This window comes from Prunus persica, chromosome G8, assembly GCF_000346465.2.
Source record: "Prunus persica cultivar Lovell chromosome G8, Prunus_persica_NCBIv2, whole genome shotgun sequence".
Classification (NCBI taxonomy): domain Eukaryota; kingdom Viridiplantae; phylum Streptophyta; class Magnoliopsida; order Rosales; family Rosaceae; genus Prunus; species Prunus persica.
Window position 1 is genome coordinate 13,670,957 of NC_034016.1, and position 13,740 is coordinate 13,684,696.

Genomic DNA, 13,740 nt, shown 5'->3' on the forward strand with positions numbered 1-13,740 from the left:
ATTGGAAGTATCTTCCTCAGCCACCATACCCATCAAGCTTACTCCAGCAGCCCTATCCTAAGGGCTATGAGGCACCGAACTTTGTTCTCTTTGATGGAAGGAAGGGGAGCCCGAAGGAGCATGTCAGCCGCTTCATCGATGCTTTAGGGCCACATGCTGGAGATTATAATCTCCGACTTAGAGAATTTTCGAAGAGTCTTACCGATCGTGCTTACACGTGGTATACGACATTGGCACCAGGCTCCATTCGCTCTTGGGAGGATTTGGCAAGCAAGTTCTGCAAAAAGTATTTTCAGAATGAAGAAAGGGTTACCACCACTCAACTCAATAACACTCGCCAAAAACATGGTGAGGATCCCGTGGACTTTGTGCGTAGGTTCCGGGACCTGGCGTTGGATTGCTATGATGAAAAGGATGAGGAGGCACTTGTCGAAATTTGCATCAGTAATATTGTGGCAGATTACAGAGTCTATTTGGAGAATATTGGCATTAGTCAATTTTCTCGGCTGCTAGAAGCAGTAAGGAGGACGAGCATGTCTGTCAAGCCAGCAAAGACTTGGAGGAGCGATAGGAAGAAGACACACCAAACATTAGCCATAGATGATAAGCCATCCAACAACTACAACTCACGCAAACGGAAGGATAGGGAGACATATCCGCCGCTACCATGTAAGGATGAAGAGTTTCATGCCATCCTTGATACAATGATTGCTGACGGCGCAATCAAACCTCTTAAACCCTACAAAATTCCTACTAGGGAGGAGAAGAATGACCCTAGGTACTGCCGTTATCATCAATTTGTGGGGCATCCAACTACTGCCTGTCAGAGTCTAAGAAGGATTTTACATGCTAAAATACATGAAGGAGTCCTTGAGCTCCCTTCTAGGAAGCAAACAATTGATGAGGACCCCTTGCCGAAACGAAGGGGCAAAGAGGTAGCTGCTGTCATTACATATTCCGAGGATTTACTCGATGATGATGAATTGTGCCACCCATGGAGGAATGACCCGAAGCCACCGGAAGCTATGTGGGAACCCTGCGGAAACATGGAGAAGGCATACTGGTGCAAATATTCGAAGCCTTCAAGTTATAACACGCCATGGCCGCTCGCTGATGGATGGGATGACGACTCAAGTAATCAGATGTTTGTTCAAGACATGCCGGAAGATTGCTACTCGGGGGCTTCATTGGGACAGCAGGAAATAGCTGCCGTAACATTTCACAATGTTACGGAGGCTGAAGCAAGCGTGTTGGGACGTTACCTAAGTCTGAAACAGGGACCCACAACTTCACAGGCCCTCCAAAGGAACCCAAAGTTCAAGTCACTCTTTGACCAACTTGGCTTTGGGCCTCAAGCAAGAGAAGCAGCTGCTGTAGCTCTCATGAGCATCTCTGCGGCATCTGACCCTCATTGCTTCACTGTTCAATCACAAAGTTCATTTTTGGGAAATGACAATGCTATCATCTTCACAGACGAGGATATGGAAGTTCCTTACCCAGACCACAGGAGGCCGCTTTATTTGGAGGGGCAGATCAACGACGTGTTTATAAGGAGAGCCTTGGTAGACACAGGTTCCTCTGTCAATATTTTACCCCTATCTGTGCTTACAGCAGCTGGCATTCCGCTATCTAAGATCGTGCAATCTCAAACAAGCATCAGCGGTTTCGGGAATAAAAGCGAAGTCACGGTCGGGTACATGCAAGTAAATCTGAAGGTGGGACCGATTCGAGCATTTACTAAATTTTATGTTGTGGACGTGGATGTGGCTTACCATGCTTTGCTTGGAAGGCCTTGGCTCAACAAGCATAAGCTTGTGGTCTCTACTTATCACCAATGTGTGAAGGGGAGAATTGGGTTGAGACCAGTACGCATACCCGGAAATCAAGCACCATTCAATAAAGATGAGGCTCACTACTCCGAGGCAGAGTTTTATACCGAATGCACAGGTGCTGGAAGCAACCCATCAAAGAATTTCGGGACCTACCTTCCTTCGTGGACTGAGATTCGTGATTTAAGCAATGAAGAGCTTATCGCCATTATTGACCGAGAAAAAAAGAAGCATCCGGAAGCTAATAATCATGTCCGCCACCATCCCCAATGCACAAAAGTGACGCTGCCAGATGGGCGCACCGTATATCGCTTATGACGGGATTGGGGGCTTAACCGTATTCTACGGGAAAGCCCCGAGTACGGAGGAGAAGCAATGCAAGCAAACAGCCAGGAAAATCGAGAAGACCAGGCGCCCCAGCCTTGTACTTTCCAGGAGCCAATGATAGCACCTAAGCACTTACAGGACGGATCAACAGCGGTAGCTGAGCAGCTGGAGACAATTGATTTAAGTGATGGTTCCCTTGCCCCGAGACCCATCTCCATCAGCATCCATTTGACAAACGAAGAGAAGAAGGCTTTGGTATCGTTGTTGAAGGAATTTCGGGATGTGTTTGCTTGGAGCTACGAGGAAATGCCCGGCTTAAATCCAAGCTTGGTAAGTCATACTTTGAATATTGAGCTTGGTACAAGACCTGTTGTGCAGCCGAGGAGAAACTTTCATCCTGAGATTGAAAAGCAAATTAAGGTGGAAATTGAGAAGCTGTTAGCTGCCGGATTCATCAAGCCAATCAAGCATCCAACGTGGCTAGCAAATATTGTCCCTGTGAAAAAGAAGACCGGAGTAATTCGAATATGTACGGACTACCGAGACCTCAACCGAGCTTGTCCAAAAGATGAATTTCCGCTGCCCAACATGGATATCTTGATCGATTCGACCTCGGGTCAAGGCATGCTGTCATTCATGGATGGGTTTAGTGGCTACAATCAGATCAAAATGTCACCCAAAGATGCAGAGAAAACAGCCTTTCGAACGCCATATGGGAACTTTTATTACACAGTCATGCCGTTTGGCCTAAAAAATGCTGGCGCTACCTATCAAAGAGCCATGACAGCAGTGTTTCACGACATGATGGGGAAAGAAGTCGAAGATTATGTGGATGATCTTGTGGTGAAGTCCAAAACCAGAGAAGGCCATCAAGAAGTTTTGAGGAGGGTGCTGGAAAGATGCCGGCTGTACGGATTGAAGATGAATCCAAAGAAATGCGCATTCGGGGTGTCATCCGGTAAATTCTTGGGATTCCAAGTACACCAGCGTGGCATAGATGTGGATCCCGAGAAGACTAGAGCCATAAATTCTCTTGTGCCACCTAGAAATTCAAAAGAATTAAAAAGCTTCATGGGAAGATTATCGTATATTCGACGCTTCATTCCGGGCCTCGCTGCCACTATGAGTGTTTTTACTCCCTTGCTCAAAAAGGGTAAGCCATACAAATGGAGCAGGAAGTGTCAAGAGGCCTATGAGCAAGTGCAGCAAATAATCACTAAGCTGCCCACCATGAGAGCTCCTATTCCGGGACTCCCACTCAAACTTTACTTGGCCGCAACAAATACAGCAGTAGGGGCCTTGCTTGCTCAAGATGGTCACAGTGGAGAGGAAAGTCCTATTTATTATGTGAGCAGGCAACTAAGAGGAGCTGAAGCAAAATACCCGAAGACGGAACTCTTGTGCCTTGCTCTTGTCTATGCTGCACAACGCTTGCGACATTACTTCCTTGCTCACAAATTACAGCTCATGGTGAAATCTGACCCCGTGAGATATTTGCTCACGAGGCCGGTATTATCCGGACGTCTTGCGCGTTGGTTGTTACAGTTGTCCGAATTCGATATCACATGCACCACTCCTAAGGCAATCAAGGGACAAGCCGTGATTGACATGCTGGCTTTATTTCCTGAAGTCGAAGAATCAACTGCCTCTCAGGAAGTTCCGGGGGAACTGCCGGAAATGATTGCTGTCGTCACGGAAGCAGAACCATGGACCCTTTATTTTGATGGGTCCTCCACAATGAAGGGTGGAGGAGCAGGTGTAGTGCTCATTAATCCTGAAGGGCAAGCTACAGCCCTCTCATTCAAGCTGAATTTTCCCTGCACAAATAATATGGCGGAGTATGAAGCTTTTATCATGGGAATGTCCACAGCGAGGGAGATGGGTGTAGAGAAAATTAAAGTTATCGGAGACTCGAATCTGGTGCTGAGTCAATTGCAAGGGAATTTTGCCGTGAAGGAATCAACATTGGCGCCATATCGTACAGTTGCTGAGAGGCTTGTTCAGTCTTTCAAACAAGTAGTGTTGGAACATATTCCGGGGGTTACCAATAGGTACGCTGACGCATTGGCTACTTTGGGGTCAAAGCTCTCATTTGTTGAGGGACAACCCAGCATTACTGTGATCAAGAAGGATATGCCAGTGATAGAAGTAATGGTTGAAGTGGAGCAGCTAGAGGAGAATGACTGGAGAAGGTCTGTAAAAGAAAAAATAGGTAAGGGAAGTGATATCAAGGAGTTAAAAGATTATGTGATCATCTTTGAGGAGCTGTACAGGCGCCTTCCAGGAGGTATTTTGACCCGCTGCATAGGGACAACAGAGGCACGAGTGAAGCTCCAAGAAGTGCATGAGGCCACTTGCAATTTGGAACCAATAATCAGCTTGTATCGACGTTTGCAACGCAAGGGTTATTACTGGCCAGAGATGAGAAAACAAGCAGCTGAAACACAAGCTAATTGTCCCAAGTGTGCAACGATGCCCTCCACCGAAGAATCATTCACCATCTCGTTTACGGAGGATTGGAGGGCTCCGTACTTGGCATCCTTCATCAATGGAGTCCTGCCAACCAATCCTAAGCATGCTCGCAAGCTCAAAAGGACAATGAGAAGATATTTCATAGATGGGTCGACCCTCTACCGTAAAGGATTTAATGGTGAGCCGTTAAAATGCTTGGGAGAATCAGAGGCACAGCAAGTTATGCAAGAAATTCATGCTGGAGAATGTGGTGAGCATCAAGGAATGAAGAAGCTTTACCGGCAGCTATTGAGTATTGGGTATTATTGGCCTACAATGAAGAACGACGCATACAATTTTGTGAAGAAATGCCACACATGCCAAGTTCATGCCAATTTAAGTCACAAGCCGCCCACGCTGCTGCAGGACATGCGTACTCCTTGGCCCTTTCACACTTGGGGGCTTGACTTGATCGGCACTATTCACCCACCGTCCGACGGCTACATATGGATCCTCACAGCCACTGAGTATTTCACAAAGTGGGTTGAGGCAGTCCCTCTTCGAAAGGCCACGGGAGCTGCCATTGCAAATTTTATCCGTGAATATATTGTATGCAGATTTGGGATCCCGTATAAAATTGTCACCGACAATGGCACCCCGTTTGTCAATAAGCAAGTAAGTTCTACGCTTAGTGGATATGGTGTCAAGCATCGACGCTCCACGCCCTATTACCCACAAGGAAATGGTCAAGCGGAAGCCACGAATAAAACTTTGTTGAGAATCCTAAGCAAAATGGTGCATGAGTACGAAGGAGGCTGGAGTGTTCACCTGCCGGATGCCTTATGGGCTTACCGCACCTCTCCAAGAAGCGCCACAGGCTTTTCACCCTATTCACTTGTCTATGGGTCCGACGTTGTATCACCTGTTGAAATTACCATTCCCACCGCTAGAGTATCGGCCGTTAATGATCTCGAGTGGAATGCAGTGGCATGCTCAGATTGGCGCCTGCTGGACCTTGAAGCCCTGGATGAAAAAAGAGCTGAAGCAGAGAGGAGGACATCACTCTATCACGAAACTGTAACTCGAGCCTATAACAGGACAGTCAAGCCTCGTGCCTTCAAAGAGGGAGACCTCGTGCTAAAAGTTGTGGAGCATGTAAGAAGACAGATATCGGGACCTTCCAAGTTTGCCCCACAATGGGAAGGCCCGTTTGCAGTCAAGGAAGTTTACAGCAGCGGCTATTATCGCTTGGTCTCTGTCAAAGAAGGCACGCTAACGGATCTCATTAATGGAAAGTGGCTCAAGCTTTACTACTGCTAAGTTAATTTCATTCCCAGCACCTTTTACTATCGTTGTTTTTTTTAAAAAAAGAAAAAAGAAAAAAAAAAGATGAATTCCTTCTGTCTTACTTTCATTTTTTGAAAAGACACTTTTGTATGATGCACCATCATGGTAGCAGGGGTTTTGCGATGAGAATGAAGGAATATTTTGAAAAAAAGAGGTTTTATCTTAAAGTTCCATCATTACTTACAAAAAAAAGAGAAGGGGGCATGCACTTAGCAGTAGAACACGCCGAACAAAGCCACTTGAATGGGGTCCTGAATTGTCAACAATTACCATGCCTAAACAGAAAAGAATAATACAAGGAAGACGAAGTCAAGCTATTACAAAAAAAAAAAAACAAAACACATGCAATCCTGAGGTGCTGGAACAACGTGATACGCATAACACTTGGGAGTTTTATAAAATCATGCACATGCTAGCCCGACTCTTTTCGTGAAAGGCAAGAAGTTGCTATTCAAGCTTAGAGGCTAGATAAACCATGCAAAGGAAACTTTAGAAAGTCGGCTCCTGTCAAAATTTTGGCAGCATATACTTTGTTTTCAAAAGATACCCAACCTGTCAGAAAATCTCAAGCAAACTCGCAGAGGCAATTTATGTTTAATCAAGCAATATATATAAAGCATGCAGGTTACAATGTGTCTCAAAGCATCCAGAAAATAATACAAGCTTTAGCGGTTCAATATTACATCATAAGGTCATAGTCGCTGGAATATTCGAAAGAAAATACACAGTTATGGCAAAATGAAATAAAACTGCACGTGCTGGAAAGGGGTATGTCCCGTGGTCTCAAGAAAGTGTGCGCTGAGATGATGGAGCACCAAGCCAAGAAAGGACGACCTGCAAAAAGGAAGAGAACATGTCAAGACCGAGTAATGTTGGAAGGAGAAGATCGATGAACAAACAAATTGAAAAAGAAAAAATTATATATATATATATTCACCTTAAAAGCTATGGAGAATGCCTGAAGAGAACAGAAGAGGCTCTAGAAGATGATCTAGCTGCTGCCTCTGTCACGCACTCAGCGTTGTCAGCAGAAATACCCTTGGCGAGAAGAAGGGCGTGCATTTCCCGACGCTGGTCCTCCAGTTCCTGCTGCTTAATATTCAAGGCAATGGCAGCAGCTGTTACCTCATCAGAACCACGCGATGATTTCATGCTATGAATGGCCCGCGCTCCAAAGACGGCACGTGCCAAGCTCTTCACAAGGTCAAGAAGGAAATCCACATGAAAGCCTAGAACTATGGCCTCACATATCGCGTCCCGCCAACAAAGCAGTCTGTGATCAGTGATATCAAGTAGCTGCATGGTGTCCATCCCGTGAAGCACTAAGCCAAGGGCTCGGAAGGCAGTGCACCTTGAGAAGGAGGAGGTGACACCGGTAACTTCCATCAAATTCCCATACTTATCCATGAACTTCTTCAAGGCCTCAACCGTCTCTGGATACACAAGGGCACCTTGGAATGTCGCATAACCGTTGAATCTGTGGCAAAGCGGAAAGAGCTCGTCAATGGACCTAAGAATGGTGACCCCGCCATCGAAGAAAGCTTTGAAGGCCGTAAACGAATTTTCCCAGTCTTGCCAAGACATGTCCTTTTCAGATAAATACCCCACATTGATGGAAGTATTGCCACCTCTATGGCTGTCATCAATGGTCTTCCCAGGAGGCAATGCTGCCGGAGGCTGTGAAGAGGTGCCAGCAGCCACATCAGGTATGCCCAAGCGAGAAGGAGTGAGAGGTGATGCTGCCGGAAGCTGTGAAGAGGTGCCAGCAGTCATATCAGGTATGCCCAAGCGAGAAGGAGTGAGAGGTGATGCTGCCGGAAGCTGTGAAGAGGTGCCGGCTGTCGTATCAGGTTTACCCAGGCAGGAAGAAGTGAGAGGCAATGCCGCTAAAAGCCATGAAGAGGTATCGGTAGCTGTGTCGGGCGTTCTTAAGGAAGAATGAGCGGACGGCTGCGCTGCTGGAAGATGTAGAGTGGTGATGGCAGCAGTCCTAGGTGCCCCAAGGGAGTGAGTAGGAAGTGTAGCCCCTGCGTCTGGTGGGACACTCTCAATCTAAAAAAAAAAAAAAGAATATGCGTGAAGGAAAATAAACAGAATAATTAAAGGCACAAGAAAGGAAGAGCAAAACTAGAACATGGAGGAGAATGAACCGACAACAAATACCTCGTCGACAGCTTGCGTGGTGTTGATAGGAGCAGCAGGAAAATCAAGGATAGCCTCTGGTGGACGATCTGCAGTATTTTCAATAATGGGCACAACCTGCACGAAAGTAGCAAGGCAAGAATTGTGAGATGCAATGGCAAGCCTACAACATATCTACACCAAATAAAACAAGCAAAGTAATGATTCAGTACCAATTCAACATCAACACGCTGCACATAATCGTTAGCAAATCCTGGATGAATATCTGGATCAGCTGACTCTTCCGAACAGGTGGCGGGACCTGCGACGTACCTTCGCCACGGTTGTGGTGCTGATTTTCACCAAGGTCCTCGTCTTGGCTGCTGCTCTCTAGCTCGCAGCTGCCGCTCTTTCGCTCGCAGGTGGCAGTTTCGAGCTCCACAATGTCATCTTTATCACTTTTGTCATCATCAACTGTTACCACTACCTTGGGTCCCGAGTCTTCACCCTTGTTCTTGCGGGTATTAGCGAATCTCGATTGGAGAATACGCATACTTCGGCGCTTCGAGATTGTGGGAGCTTCTCTACCTTTGCCTTTGTTTTGGGAAGTCTCTGTAAGTAAAAAAAAAAAAAAAAACAAAAAAAAATGAATGATGATAAAATACATACAGCAAGAAGGAACAAAGGAATAGCAGGACTTACGGCTAGGAGAGGCAGTTTCTGGCACTGTGTGTTGGCTGCTGCCGGAAGCTGCAAGTTGCTGCCGTGGTGAAGACTTCGGGAGGGCACCCTTTTTTGAGCTAGGGGGGCCACTTGCTGCTACTTTGGGAATGAACTTTTTAGGTTCACTAACAGCTCGCTTCTTCCTTTCAACGCTGCTGCTTTCCTCTCGTTGTCGCTTCACGCGAGTGGTACTTCTTCCGGCGCTATGAGAGACCGGCCTCTCCAATTTCTGCCTCGGCCTAGAAAAGTCACCAACAATTGCTCCGCTTTTTGAAATGAAGGGCAGATTTCGCTTCTCACTTAGGGAGATGGCCTTCTCTTCCGACACCAGGCGAGCATGGTAAATGACGGTAGGAATCAACCTGTCACAATGAGCAGCATGAAATCGGCTAAACGAGGCAAAGCAGCGATTCCAATAACTTTGGTAGGCCTTGGAGAGACCACCGACACGCTGCCGATTAGCCAAAGCAAGGGCAAGAGGTTTGCCATCTCCCGGCACCCTGTCCTCGGTCCAAAAAACTCTATGTAGTAGCGAAGGATCTCCATGGCTGGGGCTGGAAGGTGCGCCCTGGTCAAATCCGAGCTGCCGTCTGACCCGATAAGGGGAATAATGTACAGAAATCTCCAAGTGGTCGTCACCAAGTGTGGGCAAAGGGAGGTATGCAGCACTTAACAGCGCCTCTCTGCGTAGTCGACAACCTTGCACCGGTACTGCCAGGGCCTCTACCAAAGCATCAGAATCGGCGTAGAGAGGTACATTGCTAAATCCCTCTGATAAGGCACAGAAAGGGCGAAAGTTGAATTTCTCAACATCATCCAGCAACTCTAGAAAATTTTGGCCCTTCCTTTGCATTCGACGGGACCATCTGCAGACCAACGGAAGACTATCTGGCACATAGGAACCTTCGCTGGAACCAACAAGTGACTTAGCCTTCGGGTAAGGAAGTGGGGACACCTCTATCCCTTTGAAGCGCTCCCATAAGAAGATCTGCAGAAAGCTGGAATTCACAAAGGTCTCCACAGCCATAGTTCCTGCCGCCCCTTTCTCAAGAAATTGGATCTGGTCCAGCAAGCGATATAAATGCCCTAAAAACATAGGGGCTAGGGGGAGCATGCTGCCCCGTGCTATCGCCAAGGCCAATGGAAACACCCTCTCATGTAAGCAGTCTTGGGAGAAATCACAAAAGAGGAATCTCCCGAGCCATAATGATATGAAGGCAGCAAGATGACATGGCTTGTTTCGGTTCCCATCCCCAAAAAACTGAATCCAGTTGCTGAATCTCAGAGAGGTGCTGGGAGAAGTCGGTGCACCTTTCCGTAAGACCGCAAGCTTTAGTTCTTCTTCAAGAGTTAGCGCAATATGAAAAGGATCGACGCTGCCGCAAAGGGGGAGATGAAATATATTGGCTACATCCTCAAGGGTGGGAGTGAACTCTCCCCATGAACAAATAAAGGTGTGTGTCTCAACGCTCCATCGCCTGACCACATGCCGGAGCATCTTGGCTTCAATATGGATGTCGCAAGCTTTAGAAATGAAGATGGCATCCAGCACCCCTGCCCGACGTAGAATGTCACAAGTGGACGGATTTCTCAGCTCATGGTCAACCCATTCTGACCAACCCTTGCTGATGCTGCATGGATACTGAAAGAACAAGGGGACTGCCGGAAATAGACCTTTTTCTATGCAGCACCTGGATATGGATGCGGGATCAATTACGGGAGTCGCTTCTGGCGCTAGCTCTCCGTCAATAATTATGTCTTCATCTGCACCTTAAGTAAAGGAGGAGGCCTCCCTCTCTGTAATCTGTCCTCCACGGAATAAAGGTGATCCCTAATGATGGGTGACGGATCAGCGGATGACATGGCAACCGTTGGCAAGACGGTAAATATCTGCACACAAGAAGGTGGAAAGAACGCGAGATAAAATTAGCATATGCAAGATATATATCGAGCCCGTTCGGTTGAACTCATCCAAGCAAACATGCAATTCGAAAGTCCAAAAGCAAAAGTTTCAAGCAAGTCTCCTCTCGAAGTATGAAATTTGCAGGCAATATAAAGGCACGCGTTCTATCTTCATTTCTCTTTGCAAGAGTAAACCTAGGCCAAGCATCAGTCTACATCTATCCTAAAATGCCCAAGTTAACAGATTTGTTTACCAAAGGGATATATTAGAGTCACGAATAAAGAGTTGAGGCACTCGAGGTTCCGGCAGCAGAGAGGTTAGAATTTCCAGCACCTATCTTCGATTATGCCAGATGAGTCAATACCTGCACAGAATAAAGAATGGAGAACAGGGGAACATTATGCGAAGAACAGTCTTTTTTATGAAACACAGAAGAAGCCAAAACAAAATAGGGGCAAGAAAAAGAGGAAGAAGGGGAAACTCGTACCGCCAGTTGATACCCTTTTTCCAGCAGCCGAAAGGGGAAAACAAAACGAGGAAAGAAGGAACTCAGAGAATAGCACAAGCCCCTTTTTGCAAATACCCACTCCGTAAGCACTCTCGTTGCAATAGTAACGAAATGGGTGAAAGAGGGTTTGGTCCTTGGCTGCCAAAACAGAAAGCAACACCCATGGGTATGAGGGACCCAACAAATTCTCCAACAAATTTAAGAGAAAACAAGAGAGAAGTGTACCCCGTGGGATTTGCCAAGCGATGATCTTGAACGTACCAAGGAGAGAAGAAGGATCGGGGTTTTGGAAGAGAAACCCACACGAAGAAGAACCCTTCCAGCGACAGCAAACGGCCTCCCTTTGAACGGAGGCGGAACGATGGAGCTGAGGCTCGCTTGGGTCTCTTTCCCAGCGGCTGGAAGCAGGTGATTTTTTGCCCGATTTCACTCTCTCACTTGGTCTGAGTTTGTGGGAGGATGAAAGGGAACGAAGAGAGAAGGGTTGGAGAGGAGTTTTGGGTCTGGTACGAGAAAAGAGAAGGAAAGGGCAAAGAAAAGAAAAGAAAAAAAGAAAAAAATATAAAGAAGAGAGCAGAAGGCGGTTGGCATTGGAAAACCGCAAGTAACTGATGGGACCAATCATGACGCGCCGTCATTTTGCACGCGGGAAGAAGAGAAGTTCTCCAAAATACAAATCTGATTTTTTTTTTGTGTTGGGTTTTAATTATTCGGCCCATTACCGCACCTGCCCATGGCCCTTATAATTAAGGGGGCTAATGTTGAGACCCAAAAAAATTCATGATTGGGCCCAAATAAATTACCAGCCCGAAACGCCATTTTATTAAGAAAAGGCACAAAAAGGAGGTACTCGAAAACTTGCCACATGCGAATTGAAATTCATGCGCCATGCTAATTCACCATGCCAGCTCTACGAGCCCATGCCAAAATTAAACATCAAGGATAACAAAAAATTAAAGCACGCCAAGCGACATGCCATGCCAAGCATGAAATCGTTGTTTCACACCCAAACACACTACAAGCCTAAGTGGGCCCAAGCCACTCAAAATGCCCGGGGCTTGCTTGAATGGCTTGTGGTATGGATGGTAATAGGTCGTCATGAGGCCCGTTGATGGGACGAGAAATGGAGGTTCCGGGTTGCTTGGGAGCCTCGGGACCCAAGCCCATTTCTTAGCCCCAAATATATGGGTGAGCAAAGAGGAAAAATAACCCAACCAAAATTAGCCCAGTCAAAGGATAGCCCAACCAAAAGCCCAATGTTTAAATAGCCCACTTATTTAATAAAGTACCTTAGCCCAAACAAAATTCCACAACAAGCCACAAAAGCCTCAGCCCTTTGCTAGAAAAGAGGAAGCCACGTAGAAGAGGTCTGGAGGTTCACTGAACAGAGCCGCTGGAAAGTGCCAGCACATGGGAATGGATCAAGTCCCAAAACAAAACACTAGAGAGACCAAGGGATATTAGCATGTAAGTTGTCAGGAAGAGGAGTACCCTTTCAAACCAGTATATACACCCAGTCATTTTCCCTTATTGGTGCTGGCCCAGGAAGGAGAAGGGAAAGAAGAAGAAAAATAGCCAAGAGTGGAGCTTCCTACTGAAGCAGCCGCGGGAAAAGGGGTCTTGAGCTCCAAAACTCCTGATTTTGTGCAAATAGATAAGGGGAAATCTCACCCAAATAGGAAAGTCAAGAGAAGAGAGGAAAAAGAATGGAAAGATTTGCCAAGATTGGGAAGAAACCATTAGGGTTTCTTGGGAAAGGGTAGTTTCCCGCAGCTATAAAAGGAGGTCCCCTCCACCCAGCAAAAACCAACCCAGGCTGAGAGAGCAAGCTTCCTCTCTTACTAGCAAAATCTAGTAACCTTGTTCACCTCTTCTTCTTCATTCTGCTCTGCTTGGCAGATTATTTTCAAGCTGCCGGAAGAAGCGATGTTCATCTTTTACCTCCTTCCAGCCAAGATCACCATGCAAATCTGGTTTCCCTCAGTTTAAACACTCACACTTCTCCTTAAGAAGCCTTATTTTCCCCTTTTGATGCTCAACTCATGCTGACCCTGCTCCCATACCACAAGCTCTTCATGCTAAGCCAAAATCTTATCTGAAAGCAAGCACAAAACACCTGTAAGCAGCCCTCATTTTCATTGGTGAAGGTAACCAGAACACTTCCTAAGGTTTTGCTCCCCTTTCGAAGTGCTTTTGGGGCTTGATTTTCGAACTCAAGCACAGGGGGCAATTTCAGTAATTTCCCTTTTCTGGCAGCCTAGCCCATTTACAGCTGCTGGAAGAAAAAGACCCCCACAGCATTCAGAATTTGTCTACGTTGTCTTTACAAAAGTTGTTCGTCTCGTCCTCCTCTTCGAAACGCACTAAAGATTTGATCTTGAAACCCCAAGATTAAGCCGAATGTTACTGCTGAAATTCCTAGATTTTTGTCCACTTTCACCGGAATTTTTGAGGGCTAGATTGGCGGTTTCCGGCCACCAACAGCCGAGGTCTCTTCATTAAAGTTGTTCTCCTTCCTCTCCTATATGGTT

The 13,740-nt window shown here is 46.5% G+C and overlaps 1 protein-coding gene across 1 annotated transcript; it reads left to right on the forward strand.

The window, feature by feature from the left end:
• LOC109950879 lies at positions 2,205-5,927 on the forward strand. The gene has a single exon (XM_020571028.1). It carries the CDS (start codon positions 2,205-2,207, stop codon positions 5,925-5,927), a length of 3,723 nt encoding a protein of 1,240 aa, XP_020426617.1.